Source organism: Aspergillus tubingensis (genome assembly GCF_013340325.1).
Source record: "Aspergillus tubingensis WU-2223L DNA, scaffold_4, whole genome shotgun sequence".
Lineage (NCBI taxonomy): Eukaryota > Fungi > Ascomycota > Eurotiomycetes > Eurotiales > Aspergillaceae > Aspergillus > Aspergillus tubingensis.
In genome coordinates, this window is record NW_023336278.1 from 1,622,436 (window position 1) to 1,645,932 (window position 23,497).

At 50.5% G+C, this 23,497-nt stretch overlaps 6 protein-coding genes across 6 annotated transcripts; 3 read left to right on the forward strand and 3 right to left on the reverse strand.

Moving 5' to 3' along the window:
- Window positions 1–261: 261 nt before the first annotated feature.
- Window positions 262–2,435, forward strand: AtWU_03078 (RMD1 family protein; the record flags this gene model as incomplete). Its single annotated transcript, XM_035498191.1, has 4 exons — window positions 262–312; window positions 402–1,908; window positions 1,959–2,144; window positions 2,194–2,435. The coding sequence occupies 4 exons, from the start codon at window positions 262–264 to the stop codon at window positions 2,433–2,435; spliced, it is 1,986 nt and encodes a 661-aa protein (XP_035354084.1).
- Window positions 2,436–3,896: 1,461 nt separating this feature from the next.
- On the reverse strand, window positions 3,897–5,275 carry AtWU_03079 (putative C2H2 finger domain protein; the record flags this gene model as incomplete). Its single annotated transcript, XM_035498192.1, has 3 exons — window positions 3,897–4,661; window positions 4,713–4,852; window positions 4,903–5,275. 3 exons carry the CDS (start codon window positions 5,273–5,275, stop codon window positions 3,897–3,899), a joined length of 1,278 nt encoding a protein of 425 aa, XP_035354085.1.
- Window positions 5,276–13,310: 8,035 nt separating this feature from the next.
- AtWU_03080 (3-demethylubiquinone-9 3-methyltransferase) lies at window positions 13,311–14,354 on the forward strand (the record flags this gene model as incomplete). Its single annotated transcript, XM_035498193.1, has 1 exon — window positions 13,311–14,354. The coding sequence occupies one exon, from the start codon at window positions 13,311–13,313 to the stop codon at window positions 14,352–14,354; it is 1,044 nt and encodes a 347-aa protein (XP_035354086.1).
- A 269-nt stretch (window positions 14,355–14,623) lies between these two features.
- On the reverse strand, window positions 14,624–16,812 carry AtWU_03081 (putative RING and UBP finger domain protein; the record flags this gene model as incomplete). Its single annotated transcript, XM_035498194.1, has 2 exons — window positions 14,624–15,838; window positions 15,904–16,812. The coding sequence occupies 2 exons, from the start codon at window positions 16,810–16,812 to the stop codon at window positions 14,624–14,626; spliced, it is 2,124 nt and encodes a 707-aa protein (XP_035354087.1).
- Window positions 16,813–17,359: 547 nt separating this feature from the next.
- On the reverse strand, window positions 17,360–18,420 carry AtWU_03082 (ubiquitin family protein; the record flags this gene model as incomplete). The annotated part of the gene is made up of 3 exons (XM_035498195.1): window positions 17,360–18,039; window positions 18,113–18,328; window positions 18,399–18,420. The coding sequence occupies 3 exons, from the start codon at window positions 18,418–18,420 to the stop codon at window positions 17,360–17,362; spliced, it is 918 nt and encodes a 305-aa protein (XP_035354088.1).
- A 2,694-nt stretch (window positions 18,421–21,114) lies between these two features.
- Window positions 21,115–22,068, forward strand: AtWU_03083 (C2H2-type zinc finger protein; the record flags this gene model as incomplete). The annotated part of the gene is made up of 2 exons (XM_035498196.1): window positions 21,115–21,513; window positions 21,568–22,068. 2 exons carry the CDS (start codon window positions 21,115–21,117, stop codon window positions 22,066–22,068), a joined length of 900 nt encoding a protein of 299 aa, XP_035354089.1.
- Between the last annotated feature and the right edge of the window lie 1,429 nt (window positions 22,069–23,497).

The window sequence follows — 23,497 nt, forward strand, 5'->3', positions numbered from 1 at the left end:
TGGCCTCCATACCCAGTTCAATGATCCTGTGATGCGACTAACATAACACAACCCCGCCCATCACTCTCAACCCCACCGTGTGGGTGACCACAAACGGCGAATCCCAATCTAGATCTTTCCCCGACCGACCGGATAAGCCAGACACAGCTTGGTGACGTTAATCCGTCCGATTCGACCCTTGCTGTCTGTCGCTTATCAATTGCCGTCCATACTATCACCGCTACAAACTTATCAACCTAAAGAAAAAGCAGTATATCAGCCATGACCCCTGCCAGAGGGCGTGGCCCAAGCCAAAGGAGTCCTCATGTCCTGGTGAGCATCCATTAACCCCCCTGCTTGCCCCTCTCACTCCGGCGCAATCTATACCAAAAATTAAACTAACCACGCCCATCATCATCCAGGTGACCGACTCCCGAGACCAACAAACCACTCAACCCCGTCGTCGCCGCTCCCCCGCAACCCGTTTCATCACAGTCGACAATGTCCTCCAATACACCTCCGACGTCCCCTCCATGCAGCAGCGCCATCCACCCCAAGGCGGCGTTCGGGCGCGGCCGCGCTCCCGTCTCGCTTCCGCCGCGGGCGGCTTAATCGGTGCTGGCGGAGCGGGCTCCTCCACCGGAGGAAGCAGTGCTGTCAGCACAGCAGCGTCCATGAAGCGACTTGCAGCGCAGCCGCGACTGCCCCCTCGTACAACAAAAGTCAGTGAGAAGCTGGTGCTTCTGCCGGAGGCTGGGGACGAATTGCGCGAGGAAGAGGAAGGGGAAGAAGAGGAAGATGAGGAGATGGTGGACGAGGAGTTCGTGCAGAAGATCGCGAAGGATAAGAATCTCGACCCGGATTCGGTGAGGCAGACGTTATTGGCGCAGAAGAAGCTCGATGGGGATTTTGGCGTCGATAATGAGATCGCGCCGTTGTTGGCGGAGGAGGAGTTGATGAAGAGGAGGAAGGTCGCTCCGGAGAAGGCCAAGAGCTATGCGGAGAGGTTGCCGAAGGCGCGGCGCGCGGAGAAGTTGGCCAGAGTGACGGCGTATTGTACGGCGCAGGCTTATAAGATGAGCTCGTTGGCGTCGTTTGTGAAGGAGAGGCATGGCGGTAAGACGAAGCTCTATGATGATTGTTTGTATACGGCGTATCATTTGCCGTTGTTGCCTGGGCATGAAGGGTATAGGCTGAGGAGTAGTCCTGTGCTGAAGAAGCCGGGTGGGAAATCGCTGCTTGATGAGGAGATTGAGCGGAATGAGCTGCGAGATCATCATGAGGATTATATGCCGGAGGCGGAGGAGCATTCGGTGTTTGGGGGGCGTCATGAGCATGGTCCGCACCCGCATGAATCGCATCAAGCTGGTGAAGAGGATCATGCTGGTTCTGGCTCGAGGGAACAGTTTGGTCAAGGTACGGGCCAAAGCCAGCCGGGTCCGACTGCCGGCTCAGCGGCGTCGTCAAGACTATCATATAATGTGGCGGAGATGTTTGTCTTCAGCTACGGAGTTGTCGTGTTTTGGAATTTTACCGAGAAGCAAGAGAAGGATCTGCTGGCTGATTTGGCGTTCGCGACGTCGTCCGCAACGGGATCACCTATCCCACTGGCTACCATGCCATTGCAAGAAGAGGACTTTGAAACGGAGGAGTTCCATTTCGAATATTCGACTGAAATCAAACGTCCGCGTGTCTACAACGACATGATCACTCTGCGCAGTGGCGACCACATGATCAAGCTGGCTATCAGTCATGGCATCGCTCAGAGCACCAAGCTCTGCTTCTTTGAGGAAGTCATGGCTCGCCAGATGGCCGAGGCCAAGGACGTCCCTCGCCGACTTGCCATGACCGGCAACCTAGGAATGAAGCGAGACGAAGTATTCCGGATCCTGGGCAGTCTGTTCAAAAGTCGTGTTGAAGTGAACCTTTGTAAGTGACACACTCGAACTATAAGCTGGATAATTTTCTAATTTCTACAGCATCCAATATGCTTGACGTCCCCAACTTCTTCTGGGAAAGCGAGCCTACTCTCTACCCACTCTACATTGCCGTTCGCGAATACCTCGAGATCAAGCCCCGAATCCAAGTCCTCAACGAACGCTGCCGTGTCTTCCTTGACCTGGCTGAAATCCTCTCTGATTCGATCGCCGACAACAGAACCTCGCGTATGCAATTCCCTATCATGACATTCAACACACAAGCTAACATACACAGATCAAACCTGGATCATCATCGTCCTCATCATCATCTCCATCCTCGTCACCACCTTCGAAGTCTTCCTCCGTTTCGGCCTCCTCTCCGCCCGCGAGAACGGCGCATCCTCAACAATCACTACCATCCTCTCCCGAGCCCTCGGACATACTTCACCCGCACCCGTATGCTCATGCCCAGCACCTGCTGTTCCCGGAGTTCCAGCAGGCATGGGAGCATTGAATACCACCGGCTTGCCGTATTGAATATACCATACCCTACATACTTAATCCTCAATCACACTTTCTCACCACACATTACAATTACATTCACAATAGCAGGCCGGATCACACCATCCATACGGCAACTCGTAAGCATACGCAATCCACATACTCATTCCCTACTTCTACTTTCAAGCGATATTATCCCTTCAGTTATTCAATTAAAGTCAAATTAGCTAAAAGAGACTGGATATATCCCCTTCATTCACTGTACCTATTACACTCACTCTAATCAATCAATCACCCAACCAACTAACTACCAACCACAATACCAAAACATTCTCCCCAAAAACTCATCGAGATTCTATTAAGAAAAATAAGCGGTGCTGCGTGGCACTATCCTATCACAACCTCAGGCAGAAATATCTCCATCTACATATCTCACTTGGTGCCTAAGGCCAGAAATGAATAACATATACCATGGTGCCTAAGGCATCTATGAGCTCATAGCCGGAGCCGAGACGAGGGCAGCTACTTAGGGAGGGAGGTACGTCATCAACCGGGAAGAACCTTGCTAGTGGGTGTTTCAGGTTAAATGAGCTCTTGAGCTCTGTCTAGTTGATGAGGGCTCGGATGTTGGGTAGGAATGAGTAGGTCACGCTATTTAGTTCGTGTCAATCAGGTGAGAGAATGGAAGGTGGTTCCGAGGGAATTTTTTTTTTTTCTTTTTTTTTTTTTCTTTTGTTCTTCTGCTGGAATGTCTACTGCACTGAGTGAGTGCATCTTCAGTAGCGATCGATCGATGTACATTTAGTAGTGTAAGTAGTATACTATAGTAGTAGTAGGTTAAGTCTATCATACATGACAAGGAACAGGTTCATCTACACCTGGGTAATAAAAAGTATAAGAGGCCGTTAAGGGATTATCACACAAAGGAAAATAAGGAAACAACGAATAGAACACGATGATGCGGGGGGTACAAGAGGAAAAAAGAATAGGTATAGAACATATGCACAGATGATGATGATGATGGACTAATAAGCATAAACCAGACCAAGACCCCGAATTCCCAAATCCCATTCCGACCGAGCCATGACACCTTTTCCACCTCTCTATATTTTATGCTTCGTCCTGGTGGTCGTATCGCACATTAGACACAAAAGGAATAACAGAATGGAACAGAGCGGACAACTCGGATCCTGCGCACGCGACAAATCAGCTAGCCCGGACTCCTTCCAGCGCTGGTGACCCACACTGGGAAATGCAAAGATGACGGTATATCAAATATCCAAAAGATGTATGCCATGATGTAGAACACGAGGAATGAACAATGCTGGAACAGAACGATATAACAAAGGAAATAAACAGAAATTAACAAAGGAAATAACTTATATCCGGCTAGCATCTTCAGAGTATACTAGACGTTATGCTCAATGGCGTAGTAGGATAGCAACTCTCCATCAGCGGCCCTGCCGTCTGCTGGAGAGTTTAGTCCACTACCCATATTTAGACCGGAGTCGACCAGGCGCTCTCCATCTTGTGCTTCAGATCATAGCCATCCGGTTCAGTGCTCGTAGGCCGCCGAATGGTCGAGTTGGGGAAGTACATGTGAGGGGGCATGGCGCTCGGATACGCGGGCCCGCTAGTTTCGGGATAGAAGTCGGTTGCCGAGCCAGGCGACGGGATGCTGGCATGCGAAGGGGAAGGCCAACCGAGGCTGGTCATGTGCGGGCTTCCGCTAACGCTATTGGGCCGGTGGTCGTTGTTGGCGGGCGGCTCAAGAGGCTGCGGAGGACCGTATCCAGACGGATGGGAAGTCATCGAGGGACGGGGGTGCGGAGCGCTACCATAACTGGACAACGATGGGGACGTGGCGGTCGGGGAAGCCCGGGGACTGGCCTGCGTGAAACCGCCGCGAACATGGGGCGGAATCGATCCGTTCGGCATGTAGTAGTCGGAGCGAGGCATATTCAAAGGGGGAAGGTCGCCAGCTGGGGAAATAGGGTGGTGTGCCGGAGAGGGAGTGGAATGGACAGAGCCGTGGTCGGAGAACATGTCACCAGGCATTCTCGCTCTCTCCTTGTTCTGCCTCAGATTGGCCTCGGTTTCCGCAGCAGCTTCCTCGATTGTGCCCGTGTGGTGGTTCTGGTGGCGTGTCAAGGTAGTGCGGCGAGTGAATGTCTTCTGGCAGTTCGCGTAGGGGCACTTGTAGGGACGCTTCCCAGAGTGGATTCTGCGGTGTCGCGCCAAAGAGGACGAATCACTGAAAGGCTACAAGTCGGTTAGTCCTGCTCGAAAACCAGCCAAAAAGCATGTACATACCTTGCCACATCTCTCACACATATGAGGCTTCTCTCCAGTGTGGACTCGGGAGTGTACTGTCAGAGCTGAACGTTGGATGAATTGTTTGCCACAGCCGGGCCAGTCACAAGCATGAGGCCTGATACCGGAGTGAATACGTTCTATGCGAGTTAGCTGACTGTTTCCCTACGGGTTCGTGAAGAATGCTTACCGTGCCTTGCAAGGTCACTGCGGCGGGCGAATCCTTTACCGCAAGTACCGCAGTGGAAAGTTTTGGGAGGAGGATCCGGCCTCCCTTGAGGGGCACCGGCGTTCGGTATTTGAGCACCACCGGCATAGGCTCCAGGAACAAAAGGATTCTGCAATAGGGGCAGCCCCGGCCCCGGGTGTGCCTGGTGCGCATAGCGCATATCATGGGCCATGTTCGGCACCTGGCCGAGCGGACCATGAGGGGGGTATGCAAGGACAGCTTGATCACCAGCGTCGGAGACACCAGGTTCCGACTTCATTTTAGGCGATGACGTGTCGAGCCCAGGATTCGGTACCAAATGCTGATGATCAAATTGTCCGTCTGCGGCAACCATGGCGGCAGAACCTTTTCTATTCAAAATAGTTGTGATGTCCATGACCCGACCCCGCGAAGAGCTGAGGGACGGTAGTCAAGGACGGTCGAAGGATTTCACGGTAGCCCGTCTGACGCGTAGCCGCAGAATGACTCCACGGCGCTGATCGAAGGCTGTTGAGTGGCTGAGGCAGGTGTCGAGTTAGCTTCACTGGTAAAGTGCAATGAAAAACAATTGTGATACCGACAAACAGCGCGGCCGTGGCTTGCATGTGGGAGTAACCACTCCCAACAATCAGGCAACACGCTGGCAGAAAGACCGCGACTGCTCCACCAACTCCAGACCGAACACGGTCGAAAGCAAACAGACGTCATGGACAGATGATTTGCCGGGATAAACGGAAATAAATAACTGTATAACTCACCTTGCTTTGCGCTACCCGTAGATCAAGGACTGTCTGTCCTGACAAGGTGTGACGTGGGCGAAGGTGACCGGGATCACGGATTTCTCGTAATCAAGAATGTGAGGACAAGGGCGAGTTGTCAACCCAAACTGTGCAGTAGACTCACGGCTGGGCAGCGAATGACAGCGCGGATGAGGTTCTTGGTTTCGCCGGGTGCCCAGACACTGACTGGCCAGGTTTGGCTTCTAGGAACAGAATCCGAGGTGTTGAGAGAACGGGCGCTTCACGAATCGGAACTTCCGCAGTTGTCTTGTAACAGTAGATTCGGAACCGACCCAGCAAAGACCAAGATCCTAGTTCTGACCTCCACGGATAGCTGCAGCGAAACTTATCCAGCAGTAATCGAAGGGAAGTGGCTTGAAATCACCGGTGTAAACTCGACGAATCTCGGATCGGTCGATGGAACACGCGAGACTGTAATCACCGAAGTGTCGCTACGGCTTGCACGCGAATTTGCGACAAAGTCCGGATTCACTTGGAGTATGTATGCGATCGCAGGAAGTGAATGTGCGCGCCGTCGAAGTGTTTCAGCGGAAAATCCCAGGAGAAAAGCTCAGCGTCTCCGGAGGAGGGGTAAACGGGCAGGACGTAAATTAATCGGACTCGAATGGTGGTCTTATGGATGAGATCTTAAAGGAGGCACAGTAGAAGATTAGTAAACTGCGCGCAACCTGAAAGAATCAAGTGAGAGAAAGGTGCCTTGTGCGCGGCCTGTCCAGTGTCTCAAATTCCTTTTTTTCTTCCCACCAAAACAGGTGGTGAGAAAAATCTCCAGTCCGAGCCCGCTCAATGGACGGCATTGCGCGCAGGTTCAGAAACCAGGAAATGCGACAAATAAGACGCTGGTTCGCACAGAGACGTGACCTGCAGGCGCTCATATCCATCCACATGCAGCGATGGAAGGCAGTCATCATTGACTGGGGGGGGAAATCGGAGGAGAGGGGGGAGGAAAACCAAGCAGCCGCGGGGGGGAGAGCTGCGGTGTGGAAAGCGCCAAAGCAGCCAAGAAAGAGGTACTTACAGAGACCGAGGAAAGAAGTGACAGCTTTCAGGTGAAACGCGGTCAAGATGGACACGGTCTGGGAAGACCCAAAGTGTTGTTGTTATGTTGCGCGCGGAAGGAGGGGATCGACGGAAAGAAAATGGGGGGTTCCGAAGAGTTAAAACAGCCAGCAATGGGGAAGAAGAAGACGAGGCCTGTTCGACGGAGCTTCTCGGGGTTATTCTGACGGGAGAAGCAATAGTAAGGTGAGAGGGGAGGGAAATTCCTCGAGAACCACACGGCCGTGGCGAACCGATGCAAGAGGCGGAAAAGCAAATGCACCCAGCAGGATGACGGGGAAAGTCTGTCTGTCTCTGTGCGTGTGTGCTGTGGGAAAAATAAAAGGGAAAAGCAAGGAGGTTTGACAGGGAGGTAGACAAGAAAGGATGAGGAATTAAAAAAAAAAAAAAAAAGTCAAAAAGGAATTATAAAAAACAAAAATAAAGAGGTAAGTAAGTTTTGGCTTCTTCTTTCTTGGTACAAACCGGAAGAGAAGAAAAAATCAAATAAGATGAAGGGGAGGGAATTTGTAAGGTGAGAGAGAGGTGAGTGATGGGGAAAAAGAATCACTGAATAATTAATGGAAGAATAATCTCTGGATGCTGATGGATGGATGGGGATTGTTTTTGGTCGGTAAAACAGGAACAGTAATAGGTAGAGTCAGAGGAGTAAGTGAGTAAAATAAAATCAGGATAAAATAATAATAATAATAATAATCATAAATACTCAAATCAGTCCAGCAATCAATCAATCAATCAATCAATCAACCGGGGGGATTCGGGGGCTGCAGGTAAATATTAATGGGCGAAAAGCAGCCCAACAGCAGGTGGCTGCTCGTTTTCTTATAGATCCAGTTAAAATAACTTCTTCTACTCCTTCTAGTGTGATCCAAGGTCTCCATACGGTGTGCGTGCCTCACCCGTTCGTCTTATTAGTGAGGATTGGATGTGCTCCTCTCTTCTCCTTCCGACCATCACCACTTGGTCTGGCAGGTAAGTTAAAATTAAATGTTATTATAATTAGTATAGCTGGAGGTCCTTCCTTTTCCTTTTCCAACAGTAGTGGCGGTAAAATAAAATCAGAAATAAAAAAAATCGAAAATAATAAATACTAAAATACTAAAATAACTAAAATAATAATATTAATCTTATTATTATAATTTCACTGACGACTTCTTCTTGACTAGTTCAGTCCCAGACTTACTACCTACTTACTACTGACTACTACTTCCTGCTACTAGACTAACTGCACTACGCTTTTAGTTCACGGAGGCTACCACGACTCTAAGTACCACTACAGCTTCGCACGTTTCCACCACAGGCCCCAAGTGGCTCCAGTGAACTCAACTCGCCCGAAGAAGCTGGCGGCACCAGAAGGTCACCGTCAGCGCTCGGCTCCACAACGTGGCTTTCCCCGTCTCTCCCTGGCCGTGCGAGAATCGCTCCTGCTGGGTGGGTATCGGCGGGTTGATGCCGATCTGAATGAATCAGGACAATATTATTCTTTTTCTGGTGCCGCGGGCCAGGCGATTACCTTCCATTGCTTCCATCCTCCCCGTCACACTTCCCTCGGGACATGCTGTGAAGGATACGTGATGGAAGAAGAACAAGGAATCGCATCCGATAACAACGGTTTTTAGCCGCCCACTCGGAGGAACACGCGATAACCAGAGAACATCCCACGGGACACATTCTGCGCTAAATGAGTGAGGAGGAGGGGTGTGTGTGTGATATAACGTAAACTGGTACAAGGCAGAAAAGAGAGGAACAAGGTCCCCGATCGTGGCTGGTAACTGGGCCCAGGAGTCTGACCACGGATATTGCATCACTGTTCGGAAGCTACTCCTGCACCTACCCCAGGAGTTTCCCTTTTCTCAAGGGGCCTCTATCTGCCCCTGGTGCGCCCATCGAGAGGGGAAAAGGAAGAGCACGGAGGATAAGCCGAAACCAAAAGAAGGACAAAGACAAATGAGAAAAAAGAAAGCAGGAGAGGAAATAGGAAACCAGGTGATCAGATCGGACTGGCTGCATGCTTCAAAGTATCGTGCGACAATGCGAAAAACTCTCCAGCGCCGGCTCCGATCAGGCATCAACCATCACCCTATGGCGTGGCTTTGCTCCAGTTTCGCCCTCCCAAAAATCCCAGACAGGGCAAGAACATCCTTCAGCTTCTTTACACAAGCTCGCCAACAGGAAGCCTTGTTCGGGACGAAACCCGAAAATGCAAATGCGAATAAAAAAAATGAATGGCTCTTATTTGTTGCCAGCCTTTCCTTGGACGAAATTTCAGGGCGAAGCGATCGCTAATCTCGCTTTAGAGTACTAGAGTAACTACTTCACCTACTACAGAAGACTAAAATCAGATTGACCAGCCGCGAAGAGGCATCGCGGACTAACCCCAGGCGATTCGGCTGTTCAACGGAAGATGTGATTTGCCCCTTTTGGAAGAGGGTCTCAGCATGGCCTGTGATTACCGAAAGAACAACGGTGGGAAAGCTAATTTCCTTCTAGAAAGGTTCGAATGATGGGGAATCGGGCGTGGTCCAGGACCTCCTAGAGGAGCTTTGAACGCACTATTACATAGTGCTTCAACCCGTCCCTCCACGCAGGCCCCCCCTCTCTCCTCTTGTCTCCTGTGTCTCCTCTTCCCTCCCATCCGGCTGCAGGGACAGGTCTTCCTCGTCCTGTCGGATGCTTCCTTCCCCATTCCACTCACCGATCTGCATGTCACGTTGGACCACATGCTGACTGGTGCAGCGAATGTGTAGAGAGCAAAGGGCACACCAACCAAGAAGGGGCTAATTCTGAAGCGCAAAAAAAAAAAGCAGGGTTTGATGATACGGAGGGCGGTAATGGGCCGTGGAGTCTTTTCCCGCCCGGTTCCTACAAGAAATGCCCTAGTCCTGCGACTAGTCGCCTAGTCTTGCTAGTCTACGGACCTGACGGAGGAGGCTGCGACGAAGAGTCCACCCGTGCTGCCTCTGGGCTTCAGTCAGGGCTTCCCTCCTTTCTTTCCTTTCCCACCCCTCTTGGTATTTTTCCCTTGTCGACTCTCTTTTTTTTCCCCTGCTTGCTTTTTCCTATTCGGTTGTGACCTTGTTGGTCTCCCTTGCAGAAGACTGACCCCACTGCTACACACACTAACGGACTCGTACATCGTATGGATCCTTCGTGTGAACCAGTCATGATGGCTGCCAAGCCCACTTCGGGCTTCCGGCGACCTTCTAGAAAGAGCTCGGAAGGGCAATGGAAGGCTTCTAAAGCGTCTTTTTTCCCCTCTTCTCTCCCCTTCTGTCCCCCCCCCATGTGCCATTGCGGCTGCGTCACCCACCTTGGGCCGATGGTGGCCCTTGTCTCTCCCTCCTGGCGCTCGTGTCACATCCCTGAGTGGAAGATCCCACGACAACGCACAACGGACTTGGACATAGCCGGCGCTCCGACAGCCAACAGAATAATACAGCAATTCCCAAAGAAAAATAAAAGATACATGATAGCTGCAGACTACTTAGCGAACCCCGGAATTGACTTTCTTGGTGGTCAGTGTGAATTTTCTAATGATTAGGTGACCCGAAGAACAGGACAGCTATGCGCTCCGTCCTATCTGACCATCGGCATCGTCATCATTGCCCGGAATCCCTGCAGGTGTCCGTGTTGGTCGCGGATCCGTGTTGAATGATTCTCCCTCGGCCCCACGGCTAGGCTCTCTCCCGAACGTTGGCCTTGGGGACTAGGTAGTGCGAATTAGATAGAGTAGTACTCCGTAGTGTCTCGTTCTTAGACACAATACGGAGTACTATGCCTTGGGAATGGCTTGACTTGGCCCACGTAAATTCAGGGGCGCTCGGGGGTCCGAGGAGAAGTGTGGCTAGAGCGGACGATGATGACGTCCTAACCAGCTGCCCGCCTGCATCATCTCACTGAGTAATACTTAATAAGAGGAGGGACCATCATATGCGGGACATACGATTGGACCGACGGGCTAGGCTTAATTGCGAGTGGCCGCGTTGGAGTTTCAGTTGTCGGAGAGGACGGGCCCTAGGTGGGAGAGATACGTTGCCTAAAGCAGAATAGGGGAGAGTTCCACAGGTGGTGTGGTCTGGTTCACGCCGCATGAATTGAGAGACGGTTCGACTAAGCCCGTCCGTCAGATTGAGGAGGGACGAAGGATGGATGGATGGATGCATCGCCATCGGATGATGCAGTAGCAGATGCTCTAGCGCCAGATTGCCTCTTTTCTGGAAGCTTGCCTATGCAGGACAATCACACATCGTCAGCCCTCGGGGTCAACGCGCAGATGCATGGGGAGGATTTAAGTTAAGTTTCTTGAATCCCATTGTCTTTATTTTTTGTCGCCACTGTTTCTCTTTTACCCTACTAGTGTACTTACTATGTAGTTTGAGGAGCTGCAGCTGCAGTACGACCATTGTGGTCACAGCCGAATCCGACCTTTTCTTCCGTCTTCCATCGGATAGGGGAAGAGAGAAGGCAGAACAAGAAGAACTTGGTACTTACGGAGAGCATCCGATTACCAACCACCACCACTTTCACCTTCTTAGCACTAAAACATCCATCCCAGCACGGTATATAACTCGTATTACTTTACTCCGTCAGTCACACACATACTGCTGTGTACTACACCGCATCACCATCACCATCACCGCATTCTTCGTATCCTTATTTTCCCCGACACTACTACGAAGTACTAACCACCAATATGGAGCTACTCCATACAAACTAGGAGTTTTTTCTCCATACCATAGCAGTCATAGTGGCAACCACCATGCCCCATTTTCCACCTTCCCCCCTTCCTTCCCCTTCTCCTCTAGCCGGTTCCATTTCCTGATCGACAACCCCAAGAATCAATCCCGCCCAGAAAGCAAGACAGACAGACAGAGAAACTCAGTCTTAACTCTACGCAGATAGTGCACGCTCATCATGATCTTCACCGGCATCATGAAAACGAGTCCCGACCCGAGACTAAGCTGACTAGTCTGTTAGGGTAAGGGGAATAACAGAGTAGTGCTTAATATTTAAACTATACTAACATATAGCTTAAACCGCACCGGGTAAGTCGAGAGTATCTACACAGAAGGAAAATGGCGGCTGATGATTCATTTCTCTTTCGTAATGAAAGAACCTAAGTACCATGCCATTTAACTATCCCATGGACTGTCATTTATTATTCAGCTAGCTAGGTATCAATTCCACACGGCAGTTAGGGAGACATATACCGAAACCAGGAGAAACAAGGAACAAGGGATAGAGAGAGACGAGACAAGACAAGACAAAACAAGAGGGAAAGAAAATGAGATGACCGACCATCTGGGTCCCATCTCATCCCATCCCTCCCTCTGAATTGGAGCAACAAAAAAGCCCCATTGAAAATCAGAACCCATCAAGCTACGGAGTACTTACTGTACTAGACTACGTACGGCACAGAAAGGAAAAGGAAAAGGAAAAGGAAAATTGGCCCAGGCCGCCGGCCCCATAACCCTGACTAGCCACACCACGTACTAACCAACTAACAAATTAGGTAGACTCCGTAAAAACGTCGAGAACTCGACAGGTAAGTATGGATAGAGTATGCTTCCAGAAGACACGTAGAACAACTCCCTTAAGTGGGGAAATGAATTAGTTCAGTTAGTTGGCTGGAATCATGGTTCACCGACGGAGTTTTATTCTGTGTTTGGAGATTTGTGGATTCCCCGTTTGTTGTTTGTTCGTGACGGGGAGAAAAAAAGGAAAAAGGAAGAAAGAATGTGAAAGAATATTCTATTAGCAATAAGTTTTGCTGTGCTGTGTATATTGAGGTGCCACATTTCTCTTTTTGTTTTATTTCGCTGGGGGTTCTTTTTTTCTCTCTCATTTGGAGCAAGCAGTATTGTACGCGGTGGATATTGTACTGGTACCTTGTGGGAGGTACAGTTATTGTATTATGGTAAGTAAGTAAGCAAGCCATCGTAGCAGGCAAACAGTAGAAGTTGGTAGCCTGATCGCCTCAATTTGCTGTGCGCGATATAGACAATATGAGGATGGGCAATGCAGCACGCCACGATGCACGGAAAGCAGCCGAGGATGTATTCCAGACATAAAACCTTGTATCTATCTGATTAAGAGTGTTGATCTATCATATTGATGCGATCATTCTTGCGAGCAAACAGCAAACAGCCACCAAACAAATCTAAATGTGAGTAAGCAGTACCTGCCAGCCTGCCTGGCAGACAGACAGACCAAAACAAACACCCAGCCTTGGCATGTTTGTTCCCCCGAACAACATCCGCATCCGCAATAATATCGCAACTTCGGCTTCAATTCTGCCAGACCAGCGCTGCAGCTAATTCAACTCCATTGACTTGCCATTGACGATGCGCGGCGCGTCCAACACATTCCCCTAGGTATACACCAGTATATTCCATGCAATTACAACCAATCCCAACTAACACCACCCGCCAGTCCACCCTACCACCCAAAATACACCACCACACCTTAAACCTCCGAACAAAAACAATCTACAAACACTCACATCCAACCACACCAAATACAACCGCCAAAATGCTCCGCCCAACCTCAACCTCAACCACCACCACCACCCTCCTCCGCACCCTCCGCGCCCTCACCACCGCCCCCACAACCACCACCACAACCCCCAAACGACACCACTCCTCCGTCTCCGCCAACGAACTATCCCACTTCTCCTCCCTCGCCACATCATGGTGGGATCCCCAAGGCCCCTCACGCGTCCTCCACCTCATGAACCCCGTCCGCCACGACTTCATCGCCTCCTGCCTCGCCGAATCGACCCCAATAAGCAGCACGACGCCATCCTCACCCATGGACCCCACCAACACCCTTAACAGGAACAACCTGCGGTATCTCGACATCGGCTGCGGAGGGGGCATCTTCGCCGAGTCACTAGCACGCACAATCATCCCAGCCTCTTCACCTTCTGCATCATCAGAAGCTACTAGTGGTACTCTAACCCGCACCCGCGCCGCCAGCATAACAGCGCTGGACCCCAGCCCCACGCTAATCAAGATCGCACGGGACCACGCGCGTCTCGACCCGTCCGTGCAAGCGCACCTGGATAGCGGGCGGTTCAAGTACGTGAATGCGTCGTTGGAGGAGTTCATCCCCACATTACAGCCCGAGGAGAGGAGATTCGACATCGTGACTCTCTTCGAAGTGCTCGAGCATATCGATAATATCCCCGGGTCGATCACACCGCAGAGTTTCCTGTCTAATTGTTTGTCTATGGTGAAGCCGGGCGGATGGCTGATTGGGTCGACGATCGCGAGGACGTTCCCGTCGTGGTTGGTTAATCAGGTTGTGGCGGAGGCGCCGTGGCCGATTGGGGTGGTGCCGAAGGGGACGCATGAGTGGAAGAAGTTTGTTAATCCTGGGGAGTTGGAGGGGTGGGTGCAGGAGGGGTTGATGAGGGGGGTGGATGGGAGGGCTGTGAGGGGGGGTAGTGAGGCGTTGGAGGGGGCCAGGTGGAGGTGTGAAGGCGTGGTGTATTTTCCGGGGTTGGGGTGGAAGTTGGTAAAGGGGTCGGAGAGTTGGGGGAATTATTTTTGGGCGGTTAGGAAGGGGGAGTAATTCTTACTACTACGTAGTAGGAAGTAGGAAGTTGTTGTTGAGGTGGGATTGTATATTACTAGGTGGGTGGTGTACGATATGTATCTATAGATGCAGTGCTTGAGTTACTGTCATAGCATTAGATAGGTGTTTCATTGCATTAGGTTCTTTCTTGCATTGGTGCTGTTATACTAATGTAGTGATATACGTGGATTGTGTTGTATCAATAGACCTGCTGCATGTTGATCCATCGACTCGGACCGGCGAGCTTAGGATAAACCCCCCCTCGATCACTTCTTCCTCCCCTTCCCCTTCTTCTTCGGCTTCTCCGGTTCAGGAACACTGACTGTCCCCTGCACCACATCATCGCCCTGATCCTGCAGTCGCGCCGACCCGCTGATAAAGAAAGTAAGATCCCGATTCTGCTCCGTCAAATCCGCATTCGCAAGCTTCAGACTCTCCACCTCAGACTTCAATAGCTCAACCCGTTCAATCAGATTCTCATTCATGGTCTTCTCTTCCCGCCACTCCTTCTCCATCTTGCGCGTCATCGTCTCGAACTTCTCCGCGCGCTTCTCGGCCCGCGCCTTATCGCGCTCCAGCCCGGGGATGATCTCGCTAGTCAGGGTATCATATTGCGCCTGTAGGCTCTTCAAGCTGGCGGTGGCTTTCTCGACTGCGTCCTGCGCGGAAGAGGCAGCAGCACTGGCTTGGGATGCTTTGTCCACGGCACGCTCGACTACCTCTTCGAAGTAGGCCCGCTGGCTTTCAAGTTGGCTAGTAAGTAGATGGGTGTATTCCACGCTCATGTTCTCCAGCTTCTCCCGCGGAACGGCGTCCGTCCAGTCGGGTGGATCGAGAGCGCTGTTGTCGGCTGCTGGAAGTTCCACGAGCTTGCCGTCAGTTTTGCTTTGGATGATGCGGTGCACGTAGGCATCGCCGACGTAGTCCCAGACGCGCTGCGTAGAGAGATCCATTGCAAAGGCATGCGCCGTTTCCTTGTAGTGCGCGAATGCATGTGCACCGTCATAGCGTCCACAGCCGACGTTTCCGCAAATAAGGCATATCCAGAGGTTTATATCTGAGTGGCACACGCTGCACTCGGCTGGTTCATCATCATATAGCGCGGCTTGGCTGTTCCGCCGGATGTCGTCTTGTGTGTATCGACATACGGGGCAGCCACTTCCTTTCCACTTCTGTAAACATGTGCAGTGAAAGACGTGCTGACATATAATAGTCAGCAAGCCGGTGGTCTCATCCATACGCTCCAGACACACGGGACATGTTGGCAATTCGATAAGCGCAGGGGTAGGAGGCGCCAGCGGCCTGGTAGAGAGAGTAGCGGAAGGTATGGAGCTTGACTGAGTAGTTGAGATAGGCGTTGTCCGCACAGGGCTCGTTGTAGCGTGTGGAGAAAGAAGGCCGCTCTGTGATCCAGACAGCGCGCCCGGCTCAACGGCTTGTATTTCGACGGTCTTTACGAAGACGACATGACAGGTTTCGGGCTGAAGCAAGGGCGCGTTAGCATCGCAGCCGTGGATCTGCATCAAGCAATGCATGATGCACTTACCTCCATGCTGTTGAACACCTTTCCATTCCAGTCCTTCTGCCACTCCTTGGCCTTCTTCCCATTGCGGAACTTCATCAAAACCATATACCGGTTCGCTCGAGCAGTCTTGATCATGCGGAAATGATTGACATCGTTCATAGTCGATTCGCCCACGAACCCCAGAAAGTCGGATGGCGACATATAGGAAGGGACGGCTAGGATACATAATGTCGTGCATTCCTCATCTGGCATGTGCTCTTCTGCGCGCGGGGGCCTACTGCTACCGCCCACTTCATCGTACGGTGTCCTCGCCGCAGCCGCTGAACCTTTCAAGTACGAGGGGTAGTCCTCTTCTGTCAGGTACGGCGTCTCCTGAGCATCTCGGTATAGATGCACGATTCCCCAAACACTGTCCGAAGTGCTCTGGTCCAGCGGGATGTATTTGCCTTTCGTGCGTAGTCCTCCCAAGATATCCGTGCCGATCCCGGTCGCGATGGGGTTATCCTTTGCGTCCTTCCAGCCCGTCCGCTTCGCAGCACTGGTGTCCTGCTCCGATGGAATCATATCAATGCACTCGATGGATACTTTATCAAGCCTGAGATCTCTCTCGAGATCGGATGCGCTTGTGGACGAAGTCGTGTAGAGGTGAGGGGTACGGGGGTCTGCGACGTTGGTAGTAGAGTCCGAACCGTGGGTTTCGGCGAAAGTGTTGGATGAGGGGCGTAGGTGTTTCCCATGCGCTTGATGACGAGAGGATCGATGTGCCCACGGTGAGTGTCGGGGGCGCTTCTGGAACGGGAGTAGAGCTTCGCATGCGGAGTCGAAGGATAGCGATGTCGAGTGCTTGTCCACGCCTGGGTAGGTGCCGTGGAGGTCAGAGTGCGGGCGAGCAAATAAATCGATCGCAATGTGGTAGAAGTAGGAGGGCATCACGACTGATGCTCACATCTCCAGCGTGTTACACGTCTGCAACTGCTCTCTCAGGTCGAGTTCATGAATGGAAGCTACTTTCCTGACCCACGCCGCCTTGGGACGGTATAGTCACGTGCTAAGATACGGGTGGCGAAGACGGTGACTCACCTGCGATGTCTATTAGTTCCTTGTTAGCGATTGTATAGGTAGATGAAGATGAAGATGAAGCTATTTTATTATCTAGTTAATTTCTTCGCATACGATCTGTAAGGTGGTGGACGCCGTCCTGAATTGCATGTGGACCACGTCTATGCTAGCGTGGCGGTCTACTTCCGGCGGTCCTACTAAATCTACAGGAAACAGTGCAAGCAAGATATCAGGTGGAATATAATTATTGGATAGATTCCTAGGTGAAAGAATGTCGCAAGGCACCATAGAAGATGATGACCCTAAGGTATGCCCAATTTATCCGTGTCATAAAACCGATAAAACAACCGTCCCAACGCCATGCAGGCCACTCAACCGTAGATGAGCCGTGCTAAAGAAGAAAGATCAAAAGAAGGCATTAGTTTCCGCCACGGAGACGGAGCACCAGGTGCAGAGTGCTCTCCTTCTGGATGTTGTAGTCGGAGAGCGTACGTCCATCTTCCAGCTGCTTACCAGCGAAGATGAGACGCTGCTGATCCGGGGGAATGCCCTCCTTATCTTGAATCTTGTTCTTGACGTTATCAATGGTATCCGAGCTCTCCACCTCCAGCGTAATCGTCTTGCCGGTGAGAGTCTTCACGAAGATCTGCATACCACCACGGAGACGAAGGACAAGGTGAAGGGTCGATTCCTTCTGAATGTTGTAGTCGGACAAGGTACGGCCATCCTCCAACTGCTTACCAGCAAAGATCAAACGCTGCTGGTCCGGGGGAATGCCTTCCTTGTCTTGAATCTTGGTCTTAACGTTATCGATGGTGTCGGAAGATTCAACTTCCAATGTGATCGTCTTGCCCGTAAGAGTTTTGACGAAGATCTGCATACCACCACGCAGACGAAGGACGAGGTGAAGAGTGGATTCCTTTTGGATGTTGTAGTCAGACAGGGTACGGCCATCCTCCAGCTGCTTTCCCGCGAAGATGAGACGCTGCTGGTCGGGAGGGATACCCTCCTTGTCCTGAATCTTAGTCTTCACATTGTCGATAGTGTCAGAAGACTCCACCTCAAGGGTGATGGTCTTTCCGGTCAGGGTCTTGACGACTAAAGTGAGGTCAGTGTACGGTCCAGGTGAAAGTGGCCAACAGGGTGGCAAATAGAGTTCAGGAAAACCTACAAATCTGCATACCACCACGCAGGCGGAGAACGAGGTGGAGAGTAGACTCCTTCTGGATGTTGTAGTCACTAAGGGTGCGGCCATCCTCCAGCTGCTTTCCAGCGAAGATCAGACGTTGCTGGTCGGGAGGGATGCCCTCCTTATCCTGGATCTTGGTCTTAACATTGTCGATGGTATCGCTCGACTCGACCTCGAGGGTGATGGTCTTGCCGGTGACTAGATGGAAACAAGCAGTCAGATGATGGATTCATGATGCTAAACTTGAGAGGTGATTAGGTATACTCACGGGTCTTGACGAAGATCTGCATGTTGTAGAAGCGCAGTTAACGGTGTATGTGATTAGGTGGAGTTGTTGTGGAGAGAATCGCAGATGGCGATGCGCGGAAGGTGAGTGGTAGGATGAGAGGTATGAGGGATGAAGGAGGGTTGGTAGAGGAAGGAAGGAAGAGAAGGCTTAAGTAGTCAGGAGAGGAGGTGAATGAGGGGAGGCGGAGGCGAAGCGCCTTAGTCAGAGGATCGGTCAGTGAGATAACGTGATGCAAGGGAATGGCTTAAGAGGTCAAGTCGCAATAAAGGGAAAAGAGCAGCAGGGACCTTAGCCCGAGCGGTGTTAGCCTGTCAGACGAAGTACCTTTCGGGCGACGCTTCTGGCACCTCCTGGGGAATTCCCTTGCCATCCGGCTATTGCGCCGGAATCCGCCTGGTCTGCGTCATTTGGTTCTCCAATACGCTTCGTTGCTGAAGCGCTTGGGAGGGAGAATCTACTAGAAAGGTTCTGGTTGGGTTGACTCAGGCTTCCACGGCAGCCACCTATTATTGGGTTTACAACTACAACGGGAATGGTCGCTGAAAGAAAAAGAGTGGTAACGCATACGAAAATTCTGTCTGCAAAACTTAGAACAACAGGCAAAAGCCTGATCCCATGTGGTAGGCACTGCTGCTGCCATGGGAGGGGAATCGAAGCCAGTTGGTTGCCGGGGCCTGATATCAGTCCGGGGGAAGCGTCTACGAGCGGACAGGACGACTCCGTCCGTACCCGCCACTGACGCCACCAGTCGGTATCTCAGCCCGACCCAATCCAGACCGCAGCCGTGTTCCTGAAATAGAACCCGTTGAAACTCGGAGTTTCTGCTGTCTATATATTGTTTCCCTTCTCATTGATAATTCGTATCATCTCACCAGGTAAACTGGGGGGTGATGATCAGAGAGGGAATGCGACAACTGGCCTTGCGGCGGCAGCAACGGCGATGACGTGTGAGTTGGGGGCATTCCTTATCGGAGGATGGAGGATGGGGGAAGGGGATCCTCTCCAGCTGTTATCTCGACGGCGCGGCCTCGGGAAGTGGCCTTAGGCCATTGCTAGCGGCTGGAGATGGGTCAGGTGATCGTCGCATCCGGAATGCCCCGCTTTTGGCCCGGCACCCACTGAATCGTATCCATGACTGCATGCATTCCAACCCTCATATACCAGCTCATCGTTTGCATCATCACTATTTACTATCCTCTACTCACCAGTACTAGTAGTTATGTATCAAATCTCCCTCTCTTGATAACTGTCCCTTGGCTGCGTCATCCATCGTGGTTGAGCATGCGTAGGTGCCACACAGTCTATTGCATTGGGCGGCTATTGGGAAAGTTTCTCCAATACGAACTAGTGATTCTTCTATTGTGGAGGGCATGATGACCCAACAATCTACCTCTATCGCGTTCAATTCCCTAGCTTGCAGGACAGGCAAGACCTTCCATTCATGGTTACCGTAGCTCGGAACTTTCTTCTGCTCTGGGGTCTAGAGATGGCTTTAGATAAACAAAGGAAAGGTGGTACCATTCTCAATCCCGTTGAGTGATCCGCTCTTCAATCAACAAACCAGTCACAACTCGCCGGCAAGGCGCATGCGGGCAAGCTGCTGTCGGTGTGATTTACCGTCCCCACTCAATAGCTAGGCATAATGGGCTTGTTGTGGGTTTGACTATCCTCGCTGTAGACGTTGGAATTGACCACAAGGTTGCCAAGATGTTAAATAGTTGAGATTGGTAGCAACAGAGATCCTGACTGAGTTCAGCACTCAGTCCAGTCAACATGGTGGTGACACAGATCGGAAATATGCACGGCGATTGCACCCTAAACTTTGACGCGACAGTGGACTCTCGCATCAGCTCTATTTAGAGCTCATCGAAGATACGTGACAGACCCCAGCATCAAGCACCCATGCTGGTGAGGGTGGACAGAATCAGCAAGAGTCTGAAGCAAAAAACCGGAACCGTCATAGGAGACCGGCGCTCTACCATTGAGCCAATAGACCAATGGAAACGATCTACATGGGACTCGAACCCACAACCTCCGGTTTTCCAAACTCAACCAATGAGCCAACGGACCGATTTAGGCGGGAGCTTCAAAAAAGTGATTAATGGGTGGTAGTCTAACTGGCTGTCTCCGAAGAATGACAGCTGTCAGCGGGTCTCACCGACCAGATGTTCGATGTTTGTTTACATCTCCAATGTCGGTAGGTATAGATGAGTTGACTGTACGCATGTTGCCTACAATTCTGATTACCTATATAAAGACCGAACACTTACAAATGCATGTCCATCATCGCTGCTGCTGAAGGTTGCTTGGTAAACGCGGACATTCAGCATCTGCAAGGAGTAGCTTAGTGCTCAGCTGCAGGCTGAAGATTGATAGATCGATCGTAGCGGAATTCACCCCCCTCATCTCCATCATTCACTCATCACTAGATCATTTATTTGTCTGAACCTCTATTGCAATCGCTCTCGTTTCTCCCCTCTGATATGGTTGCAGATCAGTGCTTATAGTTTCCTAGCTTGGTTCACTCGAGTATTCACTTGGTGCATCAGTGGTTCTTGGTCCCTACCCCTCACTCGCTTGAGACAACATTGTTCTTCTGGTTTCATCTTCCTTTGACACGCGACATTAAGCCGAGAGTATTTTCGTCCAAATAACACAGCATCATTGCTTCCCAGATGCTCATCTAGTGCCCACGATGTACGACTGTGAGACCTGCTCCCGCTGCTTTAACAGCTGGTATGCCTGTCGCCAGCATATGAACGACACGGGCCATTGGGGCGTGCGGTACGAATGCGAAACGTGCGATGACCAATTTTTGACTCAATGGGAAGTGGAGGAACATATGGATGACTACGGACACCACGCTCCCAAGATCCCTTGCGAGACATGCGGGAGGAAGTTCTACAACCAAAGGTCAGCAGATCAGCACATGAATGCAATGGACCATTGGGCTCCGACATGGCCATGCGAGACTTGCACACAGAAGTTCCATACGGAAGGTGCTGCTGAACAGCATATGCGGGCCAAGTCCCATTACAAGAACTACTGCCACCCCTGTAACCGGCATTTCGATAATGCGAATAACCTCAAGATGGTAAGACCTTCTATATCTTCCAATATTGTCATTCAACTCAGACTTCGCTTGTAGCACCTAAATTCGAAAATCCACCGCGGTCAAGACGTTCTCTGTCCTTTCTGCAACGCCGCTTTTACTACAGCCACTGGCGCTGCCCACCACCTTGAAACTGGCTCCTGCAAGCGTGCTGTAGGCCTCAATCGTGAGACTATTTACAAATTTGTTCGCAGCCGTGACACCCAGGGCGTCATTACAAGGAAGCTGCTTGAATGGAACGAGGATGACAACATTCAATACAAGGCTAATTCTCGTGCATACAACGGCGCTTACTGGGAGTGCTACTTGTGCCATCGGGAATTCAACCGTTTGACCGCACTCAATCAACATCTCAATTCGCCTGTGCACAAGCAAAAGCTGTATCATTGTCCGAACGCGAAGTGCAAAAAGCAGTTTATCACCATAGCTGCTCTGTTCAACCACCTTGAGAGTGAATCCTGCGCTTTTATGCGGTTTGAGAAGGTACAGCGGCAGGTTCAGGACGTGTTTCGTGGCCAGAGAGCTATTGCATTCTGAGAACAGCATAACACTATATGCCCCAGCCCCGAAAGCTGAACATGCAATTCGAATTGATGTCTGCTAATATGGTCTGAGTTCAGGTGTTGGTACTTCACAAGCTGATCTCAGATGCTGTCATAAGCCAGCTACGCAGGGCGTATGGCATGATCATGCTACAAGACTGCATCATTGAGGCGATTTTCTGACGTCTATCTCAATTGGCACATTTAGTCTGGTCTGCTATTCTAGCCTTAACCGCTGGCAGTTGTTACAATCTCATGTCATGAATTCCCCCGAGCATTGTTACCAGCAAAATGACAATAATCTGATCACTTCTTGGTTATTCATCTAAGATGTCTTGCTTGCCACTTTGATGTTTCTACCAGTTTAGTATCTCAAAATTGAAGAACTTGTCAACTACAACTTAGAATTGTCAAATAGGCCCTGTTCTTCCCAATGCAAAAATGTCCACCCATGTTCTCAAGCAATGTAAACACACAGGCATCATCCACGTGAACCAATCCTAGTATCACTTTCACTAACAAAGGATAATAGAGAAGGCTGGATACAGAACAGTTGTACATTTCAAAAACAACACCATAAAGAACTCATCTATGATATAACTTGCCACATCAGTACTACACTACTTTGTAAAAAATGAAGGAATTGAACCTCACCATCCCTCCCAACCGAATGGCAATGAAAGGGAATAAATGGCCTTGATCACCAACTGGAAGATTCCGTCTTCACCTACTTCATTACTTACTTAAGGCGTACCAAATACCTCACTCACTATCCGAAGGGGGCATCCATGATTATCGGTGCCCTGGAATCCTATGCTCAGTATCAAGGAGCTAGTAAACGAGTAAAGAATCGGGAATGTAATCTCCCCTTTTCTGTCATGAATGGACAAACATACAGATAACAAGCACTAGCCAAGTAGTAGATGTGATTTTACCTGATCATTGGTTGAATGTGACAGATATATACTAAGCAACAGTGAAGGTGAAGTATACTATGTCTTTGATAACAGACTGGATTATCGCTGAGTTAGAGGTGAAGAGAACAAGGAATGTAGAATTGACAACTTGTGAATGATGAGAGGCAACTCATCTCGATGTATTGTATGAGAGAACCTTTTCTTGCTCATGTTCCCTTGATGTAGACACACTACACTATAAATAGATGGATGGTTATTGTGTGAGTAGACAGTGATAAAAGGAAAAGAAACAAAGAAAGAAATATTTCCTTATGTTTCAGTCTGACTTGGTACCGGGGGGAAGTATGCATATGGCGTGGGTAGACTATATAGTGGGTATTCAGGAATAATGATGGTATACTTCTAGTATAGCTGTATTATCACTCCTTCCTGTTAGATTTAAGTCATGCGGAGTGGTCTCTGGGATGTAAATTATATGATAGGATCATGTCAATCAAAAGTATGAAG